This window comes from Phytophthora infestans, genomic scaffold (genome assembly GCF_000142945.1).
Source record: "Phytophthora infestans T30-4 supercont1.17 genomic scaffold, whole genome shotgun sequence".
Classification (NCBI taxonomy): Eukaryota; Oomycota; class Peronosporomycetes; order Peronosporales; family Peronosporaceae; genus Phytophthora; species Phytophthora infestans.
Window position 1 is genome coordinate 922968 of NW_003303742.1, and position 23126 is coordinate 946093.

Here is a 23126-nt window from a genome sequence, read left to right on the forward strand (position 1 = left end):
GTACGTTGACGAGGCGTGAGCAGGTCACAAGCTTCCAGCAGCCCAAGCCTGTCTCTCATCTTCTTGTCGTTCGCAATTTTGCGAGTGATGTCCAAGCATGCAAACGTCCGTGTTCCAATGTCGCAGTCCTCTTCGCCCAGTCCACGGGGCGAAGCTTCACGAGATGTTGGTGCTCGAAGTCTCAAACGGCTGGTGCGTTTCCCGTGAATTCGCCGCCATGGGCGCTTGGTCGTCGTGGAAATTCCACGTCGTCAGCGGTTTCTCTTGGTTCCGCCTGATGTGTCCTCGCCTGATAAAACGGTGTCGCGTGGATGACCACGTTATGATTGAAGCGATGCTTTAACAGAGTCTCGCCAGACCACGTCAAAGTCTATCTGCGTCGACACTGGCACCAGCTACGGCGTTCTTTCACGTTGTTACCCGAGGTTACAGGTCGCTGCGCACGCTCGTCGAGCGTGACCACGCGCCAGCTGATGCGTCAGTGTCTAAGTAGCTGCGAGATCGATAGGCACCTCGAACGCACAGAGGGGCCGTTAGAAACTTCCTGAAGAAGTCTAAGTGTACTCAGCGGTCCAAGAAAATTGACAGACCATCCGTTATCGACGTGCAAAGTGTCAAACAGATAATTTGACTCGCCGGAACGCTCAACCTGTCTTCCAAAAATATCGCGGGACTGTTGTCACGCTGACCCAGTGCATCTACGGATCTACGAGTGCTGCGCAGGAACCGATACGCCAAGTATTTAAAAAGGAGACCTGCTCCAGCGCTGAAGCCCCAACACAAGGTGGCCAGAGTGAAATTTGCAAACAAGTATGCAGATTGCAGGAAGTATTGGAAGAATGTAATGTTTACTGACGATTTTGTTTTAGTTTAAACGACCCTGGTAGGTTCCGCTGCTACTGGCACGACATTAAAGCGGCGCCGAAACTAATTGCGAAGCGGGTCAACTGTATTGGAAGCGTCATGATATGGGCGGGCGTGTCGATGTGCGGCAATACGGACGTAATTTTTCTAGCACGAACGCAGGACTCAGCCAAACGCTGCGAGAAAAAGTGCTTCCTTACAAGGAAAAATTCCGCCTGAAAAAGGACAATATTGAGCCAATATTTAAACAGGATAACGCCTCAATACATGCTTTGAGGCTCACTAAGGGATTCCTCAACGCTAACAACGTTACAACTATGGAGTGTTCCGCCAAACGTCTTGATTTTAACATCATGGAGGGACTTTTGGTCGGTCGGGTGTATGCAAATGGACGTCGGTTTGACAGCCGAGCCGAATTGAAGGCTTTCATCAAGCCCGGGCACGTCTCGAGCCCGATTAAATCAAGAAACTTTGTCAAGAGCATGCCGAAGCGTTTGCACTTGGCGATGGCGCTGAAAGGCGCCACAGCACTTTATTAAGGAGAAGCTGCAAAGTGCGCATAAAGTTTTGACCCGACGGCAGTATTTTTTTTCAATAGTGAAAAAGTTAATGCTGTTTGTCCAACCCGACTGTCAGGGCCCCGAACAAAGCTGACGGCATGAACTACAAGTGTACTAACCTGTGATTAAAACGTTAGTACAGTACTTGCTGTTTTGAATAACTTGAACGTCGTCCCGGGGTAGAGAGATCCCATGTATTTGTTTTGTATCCCCTCGCAGAACGGACGGGCGATGTGTAGATATTTTTGTGACGTCCGCGTCAAGCTCTCGCACCATAACAGGTGTTCGCTTCTCCGTAACCCGGCACGAAATATGACTGCGATTCTTATGGATGCTACCCATTTTTAGAGTCGATCTCAAAATATTTGCAGTGTTGATACGTACGGTTGTCTTTAAGGCAGTAATGCTGTTGGGCCGGGGAGCTACCACGATCTACGTATCGAAACGTTGGGTCGAGCAGCACCGACTCCAGACAACAAAGCTCAATGACAAAAACATCCGTGTCAAACTTGGAGACAGCGAGATCATCGAGACGGGGCTGGAGGTCCTATCTCTTGATGTCACGGTGTCTGGTATACACGAGGCGTACAAGCGTGTGGTTGCCATGTACGTGATCCCCGACGAATTTGACGGAATCGTTGGAATTCCGTTCTTTGAGGACATCCAGCCCCAGATCGACTGGAGAGGTTTACGAATCGAAGAAACTGGAATCAAGACTCTGCGCTGGGAACGAACAGGCGAGGCCTACGGGTCGATCGAGGAAGGCGGACCGGTGACTGCCTCCGGGCTTCGGAGATTTGTCGAGGCGAAAGGCCTATCTTCGAAAAGACCCGATTCCTGTCGAGGCGCCGCACTGGAAACGGATGTGACGTCCGCGGCCGGACCTGCTCGCGACCGAGTGCGAGAAGAGATCCCAAGCGTTATTTGCGAACAATGAGAAGACGCGCCAGCCGGCAAGGGTTCGGCAGCAAGAGATGGCGAGAAGTCATTGCGGCGCGAGGGTACTATCCAAAAAATTGACGATTGCAATAGTACTCATGGGAAGAACAGCGTCGTGGAGAAGACGTTCACGATGGGTGTTGTCGACGACGCAGACCAAGTACATCACCCAAAGAAGCTTCGAAACTTCCTGAGAATCAAGACCAAGTCGATTGACGAGCCAGACTTCATGTTGGTTCTGTCGAATGCGACGATCAAGCAAGTCGCTCGCTCGCTGCAGCGGCGTGATCAACCAGAAAAAGTCGAGAGTAAATAGACACAGCGGTATCTGGAGACGGATTGGGAAACCTTCCGGAGCAACTCTGCCTTCGATCTTTGTACGGAGTATAAGGATAGCGTGTTCCGCCCTGAGCTCCCCGAAGGCTTACCCGAGAAGCGAGAAATCGCTCACTGGATTGACGTGAAGAGTCTAAACCTTGCAATGTACCGGCAACAGTGGCGGTAGTCTCTGGGGCAGCAGCGCGAGATGGTGTTGGGCTGAAGACATGGTGAAGAAGAAGCTGATTCGACCCAGTATCAGTCCCCATGCTGGTTCGACATTCTGTGTACGAAAACCTATCGGTTGGCGAATCGTGCACAACTACCGGTATCTCAACTCCAATACAGCACGCCAAAGCATCCCAATGACTCGAAAGATAGTCATCTTGGACGCTATGTCGGGAGCGTACTAGCTCTCGACGATGGACCTAGTGTCGGCGTACTGTCAAGTGCGCATGCGTGAGGAGGCCATCACGCTCACCGCATTCTAGGCGCCGAACATAATATGGGAGTATCTTGTCTTGCCCGTGGGAGTCTGTAACGCGCCGGCTACGATGCATCGATTGACGTCAAAGGTGTGTCGCGGCTTGGAGAATACGAAGTCGCTTTACGATGACATCTACATCTTCACGAAGTCGAAGAACATCATAGCCTACCTGAAAACGTTGCAGAGACCCTGGATATTTTGCGCGACAACAAGTTGTATGTGAAGCTGCCCAAGTGTGTCTTCTGCTCGGGTGATATTCCGTGTCTTGGTGACTTTGCTCGACGCAGCTTAGTGCGTATAGATCCCGACAAAGTCTGGACGATCAAGGACGGGTCGATACCACGGACCTAAGAGGAGCTCCAAAGATTTCAAGGTATTACCAGCTATGTTCAGCGATTCTGCCCAGAGTATGCCTCGCTTACAGCTACCACGTTCGCTCTCCTCAAAAAGAAGGACGAGCGTAGCGCAAAGATCCACTTCGACGACGAGCGGTTAAAGAACTTTAAGGAGTTAAAGCGACTGTTGTGCTACCCGCCCGTGTTGCATCTACCGGACTTCAATGAGCATATGCATCTTCGAGCGGACGCCAGCAAGTTCGCAGCTGGTGGCGTGCTATCCTAGGTCGTTGACGGTGTGGAACGTCCGATTGCGTATACCAGCAGAAAAATGATAGCGGCAGAGCCCAACTACCCGACGCATCAGCAAGAGCTCTTGGCATCGTCCATGCCCTAGCTGCTTTCCGTATCTACTGTCTGAACAAACCACCGATTGTCGAAACAGATCACAAGAATCTCGGAAGACTTTTCACGCAGAAAATGGCTAACCGTCGACTCGCACGATGGTACGAGATCCTCGCTGAGTACCAGCCAACGTTCTCGTATCTTTGGGGTGCGAAGAACGGCATAGCCGATGCGTTAAGCTGGAGACCTGATTTTCAACCGGTAACCAAGTTCTTCCACGACTTGAGTGTGACTAGCTTCGATGATACATCGTTCAGCTTAGCGCTAGGTGAAGTGACCACGGACACCAAGCTGATCGCGGACTTTAAGAAGGCGTATATGATGGACCGCGACGCACAAGCAGTCTTTGCGGCGATCACCGACTTACGAATAACAAAGCCAGAAGTGGATTCCTTCTGGGTGGCTGTTGACCGGCGGACAAAGCGCTGCCTTTCGTTCCAACTATGAAGAAGGTAGATGTCGAAGGCGTTGCCCGTCTCTTCATCGACCATTTATGGAAGATTCACAGTATGCCCACTAGCAATGTGTCTGACCGCGACAGACAGTTCGTGTCCAAGTTCTGGCAGCACGTCTTTAAGTCTCGGGACAACGCTCAACAAGACGTAGCACATAGTGCCCAAAGCGATGGCCAGGCTGAGCGGATGAGCCGAACCCTGGAAGAGTACTTGCGGTGCTATGTCGGACCTATCCAAGACGATTGGAATATCCACCTCGTGAATGCGGAGTTTGCTGTGAGCTCTACCGTCAACAGTAGAATTAAAATTGCGCCTTTCAAAGCTGATCTGGGATACATTCCAATTAACCCGCTTCAGCTCGCAGCTGCTAATCGTGGTAAGGTCTCAATCGGTCGACGCGGAGGTGAGTTTTACGAGCGACAAGAAGCTATTTTTCGACGGTGTCAGGACGCACTTACGGAAGCGCAGGAGAGAATGCACGACGTGTACGACCGACACCGAGAGGAGCAAGTCTTTGAAGTTGGCGACCGTGTGTACTGGCTCGTGAAGCAGTTGGATTCCAAGCATACCGGATTACCGAACTCGACCAAGCTTGGTCCAAAGTGGATGGGTCCATACACGGTCGTGTAGAGGGTTCACAACCACGCGTACGAGCTCAACATCCAAGCAGGCAACCCGCTCCATCCAGCCTTCAACACAAGGTCTTAAATCCATCCAACTAGCCAACCCGGTTTTCGAAGCCCCATAATGTCGTTCTGGCCGACGGAGCCGTTGGCCAGCTCGTTCAGCGGCTGCTCGCAAGCTCACTCGCAAACGACGGATGCAATTTCTTGTGGAGTGGGTGGGTGATGAAATACATACGTGGGAACCAATCGAGAATCTGTCACAAGTACCAGTTCTAATTGCAAGCTTTGAGGCATCCAGACGGAAGAAATGACGCAGATGTTGAGCAGCAAAACCAAGGATAAGGGGGCCAAGAACCTACATTCATTCCAGTACTACATCCCCTGCAATTTGTGCTGCTTCTTCTTCTCACGGCTTTCCTTCGATTCGGTCTGGGCTTGCGCTTACCGCGGCGAAAGAGATACCCTGGATTCAGCTTCTCTAAGCCCATTCATTTGACCTTGTCAAGATAATCCAAGTTGGACAATGATTCTGGGGTCACCGGTGGTTCAAACCAGTATCGACCCATCGGCTCCTTGCCCCTTCGCGAGGACGACGACACAATGTCCAACGAGACTGTGACCAACGCTCGTAAGGTACACTCCTTCAGGCAGAGTCTGAACGAACGTCTGGAGCTGCTCCACATCCGTGTAGGAAGCTTCGAGAGGACTCTGGAAGTGAACGTCGTAGTCCAAGGGAAAATCGTGACGATCGGGAACTGCATCAGCCATTCTGCAAGCAACACTCCTGTCAAAGCTGAACTGCATCAGCCATTCTGCAAGCAACACTCCTGTCAAAGACACTGTTGATCTAAACAAAAGCTGCTAATTGGTTGAGATTCACGCTGAAGCAATTTGACCACGAATTCGCTTCTTGTGCTCATTTTTCCATTGCGTGCTGATGATGGGTGTCACTGGTAACCACGGCGCAATGATCTTTGACGGTACTAACCATTTCCGTGCCTGGCGAGCTCGAGTAAAGAACGAGCTGATGCGTCAGGGATTTCTAGGATACATGTTGATGCAGGGCTACAATGGGAGCCAGTCGTTCAACTACAAAGGCGAGCTCGTCGAAGCGAAGTATCCTGACGGACTCCGTCAATTTGACGCAGTGATACAAGCTGCAGAGGCCATGCACATTGTGTAGCGCTCTCTGCATGATGATATCGAGACTGCTGTTCTCAACAAAAGCGTTTTCGACGTGTGGGGTATACTGCGTGCATCAGACGAAAGCGACACGGATTTGACTATCGCGGAGAAAAATCGAGTGCTGGATCACATGTGGACAACGAAGGTGAGCCTATACACGAGATTTTAACGCGATGGAGAATCGCGGTACGAGAATTCATGCACACTACGGGGGCTGAGCTGACGGACCCCTACCGCTCTGCCATGCTGGAGCACACACTGCCGACGACGTGGAGATCTAAATTAGCGTCCTGGCGCGGCAAAAGACCGTTTATACCGACCAGAGAGCTGAAAGAGAAGGCTATCGCCGAGGAGAAGTTTTGGCACAATAGCTCGACCCCTTGAAGACAAAGGCACACGCTAATACTCACTATAAGTCCCTACGTCTCAACCCCGAGAAAACACTACACCCAAGAGTTGTCGTGAGTCGCCCATGGCAAAGGCGGCTCATGAGGTAGCTTCGATCTGTTTCACACTGACTGGCCAATCTCCGACCGCTCACGTTGATCGCTCCCGTTACCGAGATCAACGGGCGTGACTTGTAGACAAGAGTGGTTTCACACAAAGCATTATAGGCTGATATTCTCAATATTATATGCTCTGGTTACACTCTTGGCCACGTCAGAGCCCTCACTCACTGACGTGGCTGCTCGTTTCCCTGCTGATCTTGTTGTCTCTTCCAGGCGAAGGCGTTGTCCTTGATGTGGCCAGGCTTTTTACAGAAATGGCAGGTACGACTCTCGGTACGCTTAACGTCCGACTTTGGCTTGAACCGACCTCGTCCTCTGAATGGTTTCCCTTTGGTCGGTCTGTCTTGGCCGGACGACTGGTTACCCGGGTTGCGCTTCTTGTCTTCGCGGGTTTGACGCTCTCGCACTTTGTCCACAAAGTGGGTGACCTCGTACTTGACCGCAAGGTCCATCACTTGAATGAGCAGGTCGATCTCGACTTGCAGTGGGGCGCTCGTCGGCATGTGCTCTCTCAATCAGGTTGCTGGGACCAACAAGTGCTACCAGCATATCTGAAACAGAGGACCTTGAGGGAGGGAGCGCTAAAAGGAAAGTGCTGCCCCCGCACTTCAGACGGATGGAAGCTTTTAGAAGCTTCCACAACCGCTCTATATCTGCTTTTGTACTAATTTCTATCCTTTTCTAATTCCTAGTAATACTAACCGCTCATTCCGATAGGTCAATAATATCAACCAATCCGAAACACTGCCAGTCTTCGTACTTTATACTTTACAATGAGCGTTCTACCCTCCAGCTTTTACGCATGTACACAGGAAATACAGAGCACCGGACGGTGTGATCACTCAGCGTATACTGAAAGGGTCTTACGTTTGAGGAAATTTTACTAGCTTCCGAGCAATAGTTATTTGAGGAGGATTAATGAGGAAACGACCCTATTTTATATGGAAATGTGTCAGACACATCTCCGACTGAGTTCTGAGTAAAACGGACGCACTAGCAAACTTTTTACTGCTTTAGCTTTGTTTCCTTCAGAAGGGTGCGATAGCGCCCCAGATCAACGAAGGTGAACGCATGCGAGGCGGGCCCAGCATCGAGCCCATCATCGAGTCGAACACCGCGCTCTCCGGTACATTCTATCTTAGCATCGCGAGCGAAGCGAGCCGCGGAGGCGCTGAAGGGGGGGGGTGCAGCCAAGCATAGCGCGGATGGTATTAGCAATTACTCAAAAGTCAGCGCACGTGCCGACACCCGCCATAATATTTACTCAGAGTGTACAAGTTTACTCAGAAGTCAGTAAGAAATCCTCAAAAGTAATCAGCCCCCACGCATGCTTATTAATAACCCCGTTTTGTTTGGGTCGGTGCAGTTTGACGAAGTAGGCCCTAGGCGAATGCTGAGCTGCGGAGTTTATGTGCGTGAAAGGTGGGATGACAATCAGAGCCATCTTCGACACGCACGACGTACTCGCTACAAATTGGAGCTGCGCAATCGAAGGTGCTGACATAGTTCGCTATCGCCTTTTAAGTGTGCGCATCACCATGAGGAGAAGGTGGCATCCTGTATGCGGTGCCGCAAATACTACATCTACTACAGTGGTAGGCGAGCACGTCCCTGCTTGGGCTACTCTAATTTAACCCCTTGATTACCAACGTCGTAAGATACGACATGGGGAAAATCGGATGTCGTAACTTACGACATTGCATCCCCTAATATAGAATTTGCCTCGGCTAGGAATTTTCATTACTTTATTCAAGTCAAATACACCGCTGTCAATAATATCCGAACAAACAGATTTTTGAGAAAATGAAGAGAGTGATCATGTCTAGGGGGCACAGAAACGAAAAAGGAGTCGTGGAAAGGGCATTTCTACTGGAAGGGAGCAACGTTCGAGGCCACTCATTTCAAGTTTTGCCGGGATGACGCGACTCCGTTCCAGCACGCCAAGGAATTCTGCTGCTTCCGCAGCTTCCGCCGCAAAGCTCACTTCTTCCGCTCGCGAGATCGATTTCCCGCATCTTTGGCGCCAGCTCCAGGCAGCAGGATGGAAGAGCAAGCGACCGTCAGGGCTATCGTCGGAGTGGAGATATGTAACCCCGGACAACGAACACGTGTTCAACGGTGAGACGGCGGTAATCGTGCACGCGCTGGAGACTGGTTTGATAGGCGAAGACGAGGATTTGATGACCCAGAGCGCAGCTCCAGGGCAAGAATGAAGCGCTGGGCGGGAGCTCGACACCCCAAAGAGCAAGTCCAAGTGCGAGTGCTGAGTCACCGACCTTGAGGACGGGGCCAACTCACGCCAGCACGACGGCAGCTAGAAGCGCGGCTAAAACTACAAGGACGGCTGCACTGAAAACAAGCACGGGAACGACTACGGAAGCAAGCGCAGCGACCACCTGCGCGACCAGCACAGTCCAGAAAGTGGCGTCTTTGCGCGACCAGCACAGTCCAGAAAGTGGCGTCTTCGACAGGTCGCGCGTCTTTGCGCGACCAGCACAGTCCAGAAAGTGGCGTCTTCGACGGGTTGCGCGACCAGCACAGTCCAGAAAGTGGCGTCTTCGACGGGTTGCTCAAGCGCAGCAAGCGGAATGATAACACGAACTAGCAGGGCACCGAGTATAACAGCGTCACCCAAGGACGGTAGTACGACGGCAACACCGCTTCCTGCGGTCAAAAGCTTGGCCACGACGATCCACGGCGCTGGTGTTGTGTATTGCGACGTCATGCCACTGCACCCGGTGACAGCGCGCGCTCCAGGAAAGCGGCCGGCACGTTTGCAGGAGCTGTTGGATGAAGAGATTGATGTGACATCGTCGTCGCAGATCAACACCAACATGCAGGTGTCACAGGGGACGCTTGACGCACTGTTTGACAGCGCTTCCGAGGTCGATCTCTCACAGTCGGCAGTTTCACGCGCGCTCGGCGTGTCGCCAAACGTCTTAGTTGACGGCAACTCGGATCCAAACGTCGCCGCATCGCTGCAAATTCTTTCAGAGGCGTCTGTCCTCGACTGCGACACCGAGCGGTCCGTTCCTACCGGCCCGGCTGGATTCTGTCAAAGGCGTAGGCTGCGCATTAAGAAGGACGTGACCTACGTCCCGGATGATGAGCGCATGAGCGACTACGAGAGCTACAGCCCGGATGAGAGTGATGGTGAAGCGGTCGCGGATGCTGACGACAGTATCGGACGTAACAATCGGAGGAGGATGACGACGAGATCAATGACACTGACGCCGTCGGAATGGACCCGTCTTTTATCGAGGCGCTGCAGCTCAGCAGCACCACACTCAACAAGAAAGCACAAGAGAAAGCGTTACGCGAGATGACTTGGACTCCTGCATCATCAGCGCTCGAGAGCGACGCTCCAGTGTACAGCGGCCTCGGGACTGAAGAAGCTCTGCCGATCCCGGAGTTGAGAGCGCTGTGTGACTCGCCTTTGCTAACATTACTTACTTCATGCCTAAGTCGTTGTGGGTGCTCATCAACACGGAGACCAGCCGATACAGCCTTCAGCAGGTCGATCGACGTGCTGCAGCTATCCAATCGAAGCAGGCCTCCTCGCAACGCGAGGCCATGGCTTAGATTCGCAGGCGACTCAAGGCCAAGCCCGCGTCCAAGATCCATGGGATACTACACGTTTTCGACCTTCTCGTGGCGCGCATGTTGTGCCTGCAGAAGCGGCGCTTCAGCGCGCACGGGACGATGGTAGAGGACGGGGCGATCCCGCGGGGAACTTCGGACGGATCATGGCTCGGAATCGCTGCACCGACATCCTGCGCGACCTGCACATGGTCGATAACGAAGCACCGCGCAGTCGAAATAAGCTGTGGAAGCTTCGGCCGGTTGTGGGCAAATTGCAAAGGCGGTTCTTGGCGGGGTGGACGCTACCGGTGGTGTTCTCGTTTGACGAGGGCGTGCTGCCAGCGACATCAAAGAGAAACACCACGAGGATGTTCATGCCGGACAAACCCCATAGATACGGCACAAAATTTGTATGACGTGCGACTCGAGAACAGCCTACTGCCATCGGTGAGTTTTTGCGTTGACATTGCATGTCATAGCCTACAACATGTATCGTAGACTGACAGTGTAACGTCGTATATTACTAGATTCGAGATGTACGCTGGATTGCGCGAAGGCGGAGACTCCCACTTCGACACCAAGACTGGTGCTATCGCGGTCGTGCGAAACTTGAACATCGTGCTTGCGTCCTGTCGGTACCCGTGACATGCGGTCGTACTTGACCGCTACTACTCGTCTATATTGCTAGCGGTAGAGCTCCTGAAGATGCAAGTGATGTTATCGGCACCATCATGACAAACCGCCTGGGCTACGATCAGGCAGTCAAAGAAAAGCACCAGACACGGCCAGCGAGTATCCCGCGTGGAACGTTCAAGTTCTCACGCTCCCATGGGATACCCCAGTTTGGTCGCGTTTCACTGGTGGGATCGCAAGCCCGTGCACTACTTGTGCACGGGAGCCGTGATGTCAGAGGCGTCGATCGGGCGAATGGTCAAGCGGGTCAGTGCCATCACCGTGTCATGCCTAGCGCCCGTAACGGACTACCAGCTCTGGATGGGCGGAGTTGACGTGCATGATCAGCTCCGCCTCCAGTCCTACTCATGGCAGACATCTATACTATTTACCAAGTATTATAAAAGCCTATTTATCGGGTTGGTAGACTTGGTCATGGTGAACGCATTCATCTCTCACAAGGAAGCGGCCAAACTAGCTAAGACAACGCCAATGAAGCGCGCGGAGTGGTATTCCGTACTCCAAACCAGTTGCTTCAGCTTAAGGCCGAAGACTTCGCTGGCATCGTCGTGACGCCTCCCACCGCCACCAAGAATTGAAAGGGCTCAGCAGTTCGCTTGACGCACGCGCTGGAGCAGACAGAGGATTGGGTAACAGTGAGCAAGGTCCAGAAGCGACGGCAGCGCTCGTGCAAGGTATGCGCTCTGCTGCACCAGGCTTCAAAGAAGAAGTCTTTTGCCACCACGTTCTACTGCGAGCGCTGCTCTGTGGATAATGCCGAGTGTTGACTATGCAATAAGATACGTCGTCACTACAAAGGCGTGGTCAAGACGTGCTTTGAGATCTGGCACGACAACGTTGATGGCGGCCTCGCAATCCCCGCGACCATGGGCAAGCGCGTTGTGCTCCACCGTCCAGGTCAGAAGGCAGGAAAGCGACAAAAAAACTCGCCGCGAGCTCCGGCTTCAAGAGGAGGAGGAGGACAACGATGGCTACGAAAGTGAGAGTGGCGAGAACGTTGGCGTCATAGTTTGATTTGGATGCATGCTGCGTGATGAGTGAAGATTGCGGCGCACTTTTTACTGAATATACGTGCCATCTTTTCTTTTCGTTGCAAGTGACTGACTTCAGTTTGCAAGGTTTTGTAACTGATTGGCTTCTCTGTCACGACGCTCTGTCTATGAAGTCGTCTCATACGACATAAGATCCATCCAAAAACAAGCAGAGTCGTATGACTTACGGCATTGTGCAACAAAACCTGCTGAAAGCTAATTATCCTAACCGCATGTCGAACATCTGCTCCATACAAACTTTTCGTGACACGGCTTCGTCGTATAATAATTTGTGTGTTATGTGTGGCAGATCTTAGTAATCAAGGGGCTAAGCTTTTTTTTTCTTAGTGCAGCAATGCGTTTAAAGCACATTGTTAGAGCATGTTGCATATATTGTTTTTTAAGGGACTAAATAAACGCACCAAACAGAGCTAGGGTGTAAAAGGAGGGATGATGCAGAACACGTGCTAATGCTTAAAAGTGTAAGCGCTTCAGAGGTTGAAATGAGCATGACCTAAATAGCTGTACTGAGAGCCGTGTTGGTGATGCATGGCGCTACTTTGGTGATAATGTTGCAGCCGCTGCTGGTGATTTTCAGGGTTTGCGCGATATGACATCTCCCTTAATAAAAATTTGTACTAGTCGTGATGATCATCAGAAGTTTTAGGTTTCAAAGCTGTTTGGCGCCCCAACAAATAAAGTATTACGAGCTCTTGTTTAGTGCCTTCATCCTTTGACCTTTTATTAAAATAACTTGTCCTGCGCAAAAAAAGCGGAACTACAATACCGTTCCATTGGGCTGCCGTACTTCCGGTACGTGACCTTACCGGTATTTAATAAAAAAGGTGTCGTCTAGATCTATCCAAAACCCATATATCGTCTACTCGTCGATTTATTAAAACTGCATACTCCTAACCTCCATTATTTCAGTGATCTCCCGATTTTGGTCAATAATCAAACGAGATATTCTATTTCATAAACGATAATTGAAATGACACTCTATAATTTATCGCTAATTAGAATTTGAGTGCAAGGTGTCTCATACCGGTAATTTATTGCGGGGTATTGAGAGTCTCAATTTGAGACGTGAGCTGCAAGACGAATGACTTCCACATTATAGCGACGTGCGCAATTACATTTTTGCTGCTTATAACTGCAGGCTAGTGAATACGGATAGCAATCTGCATGGACTCCTTTGTGGATAGTTTTGACGTTGATACTGTACATTCGTCAGCATCAGACTTGAAACATTTCGTCATGGTCGCTAACAACACTGTACGGTGTACCGCTGCTTGTTGCCTTACGTTGTGCACTTATGCCCTGGCACTGTTCATATGGTCCGCCCTGTCGAATTGGAGGTGCACGACTGTAGTACTACAGTAATAACGAGATCATTTCAGTACATGTACTGGACCTGAGTAAAAAATATGAGTGGATGGTCTCAATTGGATGTGCGACTATCACGAACACGCCACCGCAGTAAATGCGTGTCGGGAAGTGTACATGTACAATCGCTTTAAAGTCACGAGGTCATGGTAGCTGAATGAATGACACGCAATAACGGATGGAACGAAGACAATAATGACACCGATCACTTCGCGGGGCTTCTTCGCGCCGCGTTTTGCACACTATATTTAATAATTTATACTTTGCTGCCCACGTTGTTTTTACGTCCGGTTGCCTTGACCGCACCATAGACCTCAGGGATGATCGCCAAGCTGTTGATGATGAAGAACACGCTACCTGTTACGTAGAACGAGATGGCCTTGTTCATGTAGTGCGTTCCATCGTCAACGCGATTGATGTATCGGGGTAGGTAGTACCAACTACCGAGGATGAAGAACAACGCACCGATGAATGTGCCGAGCGCCGCGATAGTGCCCCAGCAGACGATGTTCTTGATCTTGAAACCCGTGGCTCGTGTGTCCTCGTGGGTCACGGCGATGAAGATGAGATCGACGATGGCGGCAGCGCAGAAGAGGATGCAGCCGACGAAGAACGACCAACAGCCAAGCTCGGGCGCTTTGGGGTACCAGGTGGGCAGGAAGTAGAGCGCTCCAAGAATGAAGATGGATGAGGCCATGTAGTTGGTCAGAGAGTTGAAAGCCCGCACAACTTGACGCAACTGTGTGCCGTGGTTGTAGCGGATGGTCTGAACGAAGTCGAGATTGGCGCCGGTGAAGAACATGATGCAGCCGGCGACATAGCACCAACTGGCGAAGACACCGGCATCGCCGTCCCAGAGGACAGAGTACTCCGGGTAGAAGTAGATGGAGCCGATCAGGAAGAGCACGGAGCCTAGAAAGTAGGACACTACGCGTCCGATCTCAACGCACTTCTCCCACGTCGCCAACTCGTGGCCCTCGTTCAGCAGCACCTCTGGTTGGCGAGGTGTCATTTGCATCGAGTAGTGCGAGGTGCGTGGGGAAAGAGCTGGCATGGTTTCGACTGCAGTTGGCTTTTTGCTGGGTCACTTGACTACTTGATAGAGGATTCTGAAATGACACACACTGTGAATGCATCGTTCATGCTGCCAGCTGGGACAACATGCGATACACAGGTATTATTACAGACCGCCGCGTGGGATCAAGTGGAGGTACATGTACACAAAACCCAAAACCTCGCGGCTGGGCCAAAGCCGTGTTTGCCGATGTGTGAGCTTCACGATGAGCTGATGTTGTCCGACACGGCTCGCCCAACCAAAACACGCCAAAGTGGGCAAAGTGGAAAACCAAGACAGGACGTGTCTCTAAAAGAGACACTCTTTTCCGGCTGCAAGTTGCACGGTTGCAGTGCAACCGTGGGTACTTTTCCTGCTGGCAGCTACTGGATTCCAGCTGGAAGCAAGTTGCAACCTGCAAAATTTGATGGAGATTGAGTCGTCTTACTTCAACAAATGTACTTAAAGCCTGTGATTTTTTTAAGCGTCGCCGCCCTGGCGGAAGCGGCAGCTCCATCCCTACCTGTTTGTACATTTACAATGTTGTACATTGACTTTTGATAATGCGAAGCTCCTTCATCCTCCGAATTTGATCTGTGGGCCCGCGTCACAACAATTTGAAGGAGGGATAGTGGTGTATCATCTGATTGGATTCAACCGGGACACGTGCAAATAGAGAGAGTGCCCAAGCGCAGAACAGTCTGCTGGGCGACTCGCCTCGCCGTGAAATTCGCGCTCACCCATGAACACGGCTTCGAGCAGAGAAATTTGTACGGACTCTGTATCGTAAAAAACACCAGGTTTTGGCGGAGCAAACGGAATCGTTGGCCGACACAAGAAAATGTGAAACGATGCTGGCCAGCCAATGCGTACTGTATTGTAAGTACAGTCATCCACAGTCGGTTTTTCTGAAGCTACCGGTATGTGGATTGCGCTAAAACAACTTTGACGTGGATGGAATTTTATCACTTATTGTCGAAAAATCTTACTTATGATACCGACACTGCCATTGTCACTGATATGTAGGTATATGCACTCGCTTCAGAAGTTTCCTGCTGAACCTGAGACTCCATTCGAGTACAGTGTAGTCCCAGGTGTACAAGTCAACAACAAACTCGCTGCTCGATTAATGTATTATACACAAATTTTGAAAGGCGGGTCTGGCCCGGCTCGGTCCAACACGAAGAAGTGGGCAATTCCGAAATCAAAATGGGTTCCAAGTTCCGTCGAGCACGCCTGCTCGACGGATTTCGGCGCCAGCAGCTTGCTGAGCAAGCCCTAGCCTTTTTTAAGCACAGTAATGAAACTCCACTCCTTAAGGGGCTTGCAGTCCATTTATGGGAAGCAGGTTTTGCGCTCGAGGGGCAGCATAAGTACCGGTACAGACGATCCTCTTTGTACTGATATCCCAAATAGTAACTTCCTCCAAATACAGTGCTTGCTTACAAAGTTAAGATAAACTGACCTATATCCCTCACATTAGTGAATAGTAATTCTCACAAATTTATTTCAGAGCCCGGTTGGTGTTTCAATTCCAAAATAGTCTGGGTGTTGAAACAACCATAAACTCATGACTATACCGGTACCAGGAGGTTAGTGTACTGATGGACGTGGATATTTGCACCTGTGCGTGGTTTATAAACTACTGCCGCCGCTACGCGGCGGAAGTCTAGGTCTAGTTCTACTTTTCCGCTTCGCTTCGGCGGGATAATTATTCCTGAACCTTTTTTCCTAAATCGATTTTTTTAATTTCATAAATATGGGTATGATTTAGATTACCAGGCGCGAAATGATTTAAAGCAGGCCGCGCAATTATTTATACAAAAGACTGAGCTCACGCTTCTTGGTACAATCTCTTTATTATTGTTGGCTATCACTGTATCTTCATCTTCTGCCTAAAACCACCTGCACTTCAAATATAATTTAAGCACATGCTACACAACATGTTTAGTTTAGCATCGTGCTCGATACCACGGGTCGTTTCTGAGCCGCTATGAAACTTAGCTCACATCAACACAAAGGATAGTAATGGCCTGCCCAGTTTGCACTACTTATCCGCTCGTACTGCCTGTTTGAGCTTGTAAGTAACTATAGACTGATCACTTTTCATACCAAACTCAATGAAAGCTAAAAAAAATATTCAAATTGTAACACCTTTAATGCATTTAGCGCTCATTTGGGTTGATTCAGAATGAGTCATTAGACACTATAATCTGTGCCAGTTATGATTAAAGCATTTATATAATGCATCGCAAGACGCCATGATGTTGTTGTTGTTAACGGCGGTGTTTGCAATTTGATAGTTTAACGGTGATTCCAGGATGATTAAACGTCATTTAGGCTCCAAGTCTATTAGCGTTTCTTTATGGGGTCTACTTAACCAACTATAATTTAACAGCTCTCGTGTTATGTTGCTGTCTTACCGCTCCATTTAATATCGTGTCCTACACCCTTGTCGGCGACATGTCCGCCCGCTAAGTAGTATCGGTTCTTGCTGTCCAAACAACTCTTACAACGGTTTACAGTAGTAATTGTCACTCACAAGCACATAATTTGTGCTTATGAGACCGCCCAAAACAAAGTACGACGCGATTAAAGCACTTTAAACGAAAGCGGGCGTCTCCTCTATCTCTTGAGCCCTTATTAGCTACAGAATGCTTAAAACTGACGAAGTTGTGGTCGCTCAAAAATATTGTCTCCATTTATGGGCCCTCGAAATGACGATACATTTAGGAGTGTTGTGAGCTCAATATTTTTTCAGTTTTAAAAACTCAAGTGTTATTTAAAAGCCCTTGTTAAAAGCAATTGAATAAGACTTACTAACTGTAAAAGCACACTTAGTGTGCTTTTACAGTTTTTTCGATGAAAGCCTACGCAAATGTCACAGTTCCATTTAAGTACGAAAATCAATTGGCCAACCTTAAGCTCGATTATCTCGATAACTCTAAATTGGTTCGTAAGTATCATTTTGTTTGACGCAGTCTCAAAAAAGAACTCTTATGGCTCAAAGCAATAGCGTATTTTACCACAGCGCTGCTAGGCAGTTCAGCCTGTTACCTCGTATAAACCCACTCAGATGACTAACGAAAGTCCGACTCAAAGAAGGCATTTTATCGGTCGAATTAGTGAATGTAAAGCGTGTGATCTGTTATCAGTGAACTAAGGCGTTATCTGTTTCTAGCACTTCCGCGTCTTGAATGGAAGGGCCCGACCGCGCGGAACCTTCCCTTCACGGACCAATCTCAGCACAGTGGTAAGCTTCAGCTGATCTACCCTACGTTTATGTTTGCTTGACTTTAGCTTTAGCATATGGTACCCCGTGTTGAACAGCTCAATCGCGTGAGCTTCGTCACGGATACTTGGCATCGGTACGTGGAGTTTATCTTCAGCTCCGTTGACAATGTGGCGCATCATTATTAATCATTCTGACAGCGTCGCCTTCTTCTGTGGCATGTCTAGATCATCGGACGAAATGCCGTTATAAGGAGGGTAGCCGCGTCTTTGGTCACCGAACCACCCCAGCATCCACGCGCCAAGTGGGTCGATGCTCGAAAACGTAAAATCAGTAGTGCTGCGACCTACCTCGGTTAGCAAAGATTGTATCTCGTCGCGTAGCATTTGACGGGTAATATTTCCAGTCGCAACGCCTTTCCTCTCCAACACCTGCTCCATTCGCCGCTCAAGAATACTGGGAGGGGCATTTATTGACCGCTGATACTTGTCTAGTTTCTTGTATAGCTCAACATATGGTGGTATTCCTCCATTCTGCCGTGCCATCTTCAAGCTTTAATCGGAGGTCCACTAGAGAATTGGGTTCGTGAAGATGTAGGCTGACAGTAGCGGGTGGCTAACAGGGAATTTATCCAGGAAGAAATAAGGACGGCGTTCGAGTCCAGGTTTCCCAGATATATTTTTAGTGATTAGGTTTACTCAGATGCAGGTATCTCCAGGTTCATGTCCAGTACTCCTTCAGGTTTCGACTTTTGGCAGGTAATTTATGAAAGAAATTCCCGTCCAAATATTACGCAGGTATCGAGAGCCTGGATACCTGGAATAGTCATGTGTGCGCTACTTGGGCAAAAGTCGAAGTGATGAAGAACTTGTCTTGTCGGCATGGCAAACCCACGGGGAGTCAAGAGCTTGAATGGATATCTTCTTGTCAGCAGCCAGATATTGGCCAGGTAAATGCCATGTATTTGTCAAGTTACCTCTTACTACGACACATGCTGCAGCTACGAACGACGTTTGATCTTTAGAATTTCGAGTAGCATTGCCCAACGTAACTTCGTAATGCCAGAAGAGGTTACATCACTTGGCGCCTCGCTGGACACGCACTTCCACATGTGGAGACACACAAGAACTCCACAGCTATCACCATCATTCTGAACAGGTTCTTTAACGTGATTCACCTGGAACACCTCCTGCATTGCCGATGAAACCTCGCTCGTAATGCCTTCAAGACGTTTAACGTTCTTGGCAGAATTCAGGCTGTCGTACAGGTGAATCACCTTCGAACTGCCTTCGATCACGAAGCAGCCCCAGTGAACTCCCTCGAAATTGACAGGCACCAACACAAACTGACAAACGGCTACAGAAGCGCAAATCTCCAAACGTTTCTTCTCCGGAAGCACCGGCTCCACATTAGCTGGGTTTTTTCTTGGTAGCTTCTTAAGTGGAGGCATCGTCACCGTGGCATTGTTCTTGTAGCGCTGTAGAAAGACCGAAAAGGCGTGCATGGCGCCATCGTTGAGCCACATGGACCCTCGAACACAATAGATGTCGGCCATTGTGATGTCAATTCCGAAACATGGCAAAGTTTTGTATGGCCAGGTATTCAGAATTTCATCAACTGCAGCAACCACTGGAGGTGTTTCGCCCACAAGTTGTTTCACTTCGTTATTAAGCCAAGTGCATAATGCAACGCCACGTTGGCACGTGGTCTGCAAGCTCCACAACCACTTCATGTTTTCCACCTGCTCTCTGGTGTAGGCACCTATATTCTCAATTGCCACCACATAGTCATCTGAATCACCACTTTCCCCGTCACTATCGATGTGAATCTCAATCTGCTCTCCACGTAACCTTTCACGCAGTTGTTCAAGTGCACGGTCGATCGTCGGCTCAGCGAGCCTGTAGCGCACATTATCGGGAACAAAATTTGGGTCCACAGACCACGAAAGTGGTTTCCCCACGGCTTTTCCGAGCACCTAAAAAGTCGCAAGGAACAACCCGATCTCACGCAGGCCCGGCTGGATCTCCTTCAGCGAAGCAACCACTTCACACACATCTCTTTCGCGCAGCAAACTACGCAACTTGATACCTTGATTGTATTCTTTCAAGTCAGACTTAGCTTTCGCTCGCACTTTCTAACGATTCAGTCGAGGGCGCCCGACTGGCACAATCCTTTCGTTCAACTTGATATTCAGAGGAGCACTATCTCCTGACGCGCGCGAAAGTCGTTCAGCCGACACAACTGGCTGTTCGAGCGATTGTTGAGTAGGCGGTACTTCATCGGGATCGTCAGCCCTTTCACTGACAGCATCATTACCACCGACATCACCACCACCGGAAATACCACCACCGGAATCACCAGCACCAGAAACACCAGCACCGGAACCATCTTCACAAAATTCCCCACAGCTTGGGTCTCCGCTACGGCCAGCACTTTCACATGCATCTCCATCTCCTTCATTTTGACCATGGTGTTCAATATTGCCACGGGATTGAGGTGGCGGAATCTCAACATGTCCTTGCCGCAAATTATGCCACCATTCGTCAAACTGAGATATTGCACTATCAAACTCGACGTCGTCAAACTGTGCTAGCTCTCCACTGATCCGACTAAATGTTTGCTGGGCACGCCGATACTTCTCTTGCTCAGATCGATGCTCTGCAGAGACCTGCGGCTGCTTAAAAACCTTGGCCACGAACGGTTTGGCCACTGCCGATAAATCTTGCGTCGACAAACGACTCTGTCCATACCATCTAGAGAGAGAAATACAGTCACAGCCAATAAAACATGGTTAATATCTGGATAATACCTGTACATTTCATTCAAAACCTGGATGAAACATGGAGATATATGGACATACCTGGAACCAATTGCAGCGTACGGAACCACGAACGGACTTCCTGTTGACTTCTTGTAGACCATTGCATGTCGGCACGGAAGCTTCATAGTCTGCGCGAACTCGCAGTCACACTGCCAGGACTCCTTTTCCAGCATGTATTCTTGCTCCTCCCGCCGTAAAGTCACCGTATCTCCGTTGTCTACAATAGCGTAACTGCTCACCACGTCCTGGTGCACGGCAACATCATATTGTGTCTCTATAGCAGCAGCTACCCATCGCGTCGTCATGCCCAGCACAACGTTCATCTCCTCCGTGTATGTAGTATCACGTAACGTTCCTGGCATCTCCACCTTGGCGTAGTATTCCTCCTCCTTTCGCCACTGGTATGACAGTAGCGCTTTTAAGCTGGAATCCATAGAGAAATGGCCCTTGATCTGCTGCTTCACTTTGCCGAACAAGCTCTCTACACGGTTGTTTGTGTGATTCTGAAAGTGAGGCAAAGCAACACGATACGCCATGACCCACATGTCCTTGCAATTTTCCCAATTCTTTTGAAAATAATCCCACAAATCTTGCCGTCCTCCTCTAAGCGACAAACACTTAAACTCGTCACGGTGAGTCACGTAATCTGCTTCCGTCCTAGCGTAGGTCATGTTCGTGATCGTGTGTTTCATTTGGGCCAGCACGTCCGCTTCATAAGCTCCGTATTTACTCGACATCCGAATCGTGTCATGTAGCCATTTGATTACGTGAAAGTGGCATAGCAAAATGCGCGCCTCCGGCAACTTCTGCCGCAGAACTTCCACGTCTCGCATATCCTTATCCACAATCACAATCCGCACGAAACGCCAGTGCTCATTTGCACGCTTGAAAAATGGTCAATGCTCTTTGCCATCTGCCAGTCGCCGTTCGTCTCTAGCAAAGAATACTGGACAGGCTGTCCATTGCCAAACTGGTCCATCGCAACCATCGAGAGTAACTGATAGTTGTATCTAGTAATGGAAGAAAAAAAGATAAATACCTGGAAAAAACATGGACAATACATGGAACTAAAAAACAGCTATGACTTACTTGTTCGTCTTGTGCGTGCAGTCCATTTGAAGGACCTCAGGAAAGCTGTCCAACATGGATCGCATGTGCCCCGTCGTGATTAAATGACCCCGGTGTTTCCACGCGCACTCTGGTATACCGACGACACGTTCTGCGGAGACTCCATGTTAAAGTTCACGATGGCTTCAGCTACTGCGTCATCATCGGACAGTTCTACACCTAAGGTAATCAAAGTAATCATTAGTACGTGATCACCATAAAGCAATCAAACTTACGAACACACCAAACACTTACCGGAGCGACGCAAGCGGGCGATCAAATTTCGGACGTCTGTCATTGTCACGCGGTGCTCTGAGTTTTCGCGAATGTATTCGTAGATACATTATATATAGATATTGATGTCGTGGCCTGCGATTGCATCAGTAGCTCAACGCCAGGGACCAACGGGGACTGCGTGGATACCTGTCGAATACCTGGGTAGTGCTGGTAAATCTCTGGAGAAACCAGGTGGTTGTGAGAGTAAATTTCGCGCTTGAGAGCTATTCCCCACGAACCATTATCCATGCGATTAACCTGCGCAAGAAACTGGAAAGGACATTCGGTCCGCCGAAGGTTGTGCGACGTGCGCTTGCCTGTCGACCGCTCACGCGTAGGCCACCCGTGAGTACAAATGTACTTGCGCTGATACGGACCCATGTCCTCTGGGACGAGTGGGATCTCCTCTTCCGGGAGATCTTTGTACTGGAGCTGGTTCTTGAGTGCTGAGTTACGCCGAGCGACACTTGTCGTGTCTCCCGCATATACATCTTGAGCCCTTGCCCGAATGCTGCCCAGGTAGTATGCTCCTCCTCAAACGGCTGAACGGGAACGAACAAATCGTCATCAACGTCTGCAACCGAGCGCTTCTTTCCTTGCCGTGGAGACGGCTTGTCGCTCATCGCCACATTGCTCCGCCTATTAGCAGTGACTTCTTGTTCAGTCTTCTCTTCCCCTTTCTGCACAGCCTCCGGCTGTGAAGCGGTGCCGCCCTCGTTATCGCCTGCTTCGTCGTCATCGCCTGCCTGGCCTTCATCACCGTCGCCTTCCAGCTCATCAACTTCTTGGTCATCTTGACCGACTCCATGAGGGCCAAATAACGGCGTCGCTGTCTCTGCTCGGCTCTCCCTTGCGCGTTGAATGGCTACTGCTTTCTCGGACCTAGTGCGGGCGTTTCCGATGTTAACACGATGCATGGTATCCTCAGCAGCAGCTTCCTCTCGGACTGCCGCTGCCGCGCGGGCCTCCTCTTCTCTTAGCGCCTCCTCCGCCATTTGCTGCTTGATATGCGCTGTCTTGTGGGTGTGAGCCATGGCGCTGTACGCGTTCGCCGCGAGAGGAAGAGCTGCCACGTGGCTTCTTCTCCCCGGATGAGTGGCTGGGTGATCGACGAAAATAAAATACCGAACGAAAATCGGTAATAAAAAACCTGGTCGATACCTGATGAAATATTTGGAAAATACCTGGTCCGAAATACCCGGACGTGAACGTTGCCCAAGAAATAAAGCATTATTTCATTATAAGGAATTTATCCAGGAAG

General features: G+C 49.9%; 2 protein-coding genes across 2 annotated transcripts; one reads left to right on the forward strand and one right to left on the reverse strand.

Annotated features, from left to right (window-relative positions):
* Positions 1 to 968: 968 nt before the first annotated feature.
* Positions 969 to 1403, forward strand: PITG_09947 (uncharacterized protein; the record flags this gene model as incomplete). Its single annotated transcript, XM_002902446.1, has 1 exon — positions 969 to 1403. The coding sequence occupies one exon, from the start codon at positions 969 to 971 to the stop codon at positions 1401 to 1403; it is 435 nt and encodes a 144-aa protein (XP_002902492.1).
* Positions 1404 to 13631: 12228 nt separating this feature from the next.
* Positions 13632 to 14429, reverse strand: PITG_09949 (uncharacterized protein; the record flags this gene model as incomplete). Its single annotated transcript, XM_002902447.1, has 1 exon — positions 13632 to 14429. One exon carries the CDS (start codon positions 14427 to 14429, stop codon positions 13632 to 13634), a length of 798 nt encoding a protein of 265 aa, XP_002902493.1.
* Positions 14430 to 23126: the final 8697 nt, after the last annotated feature.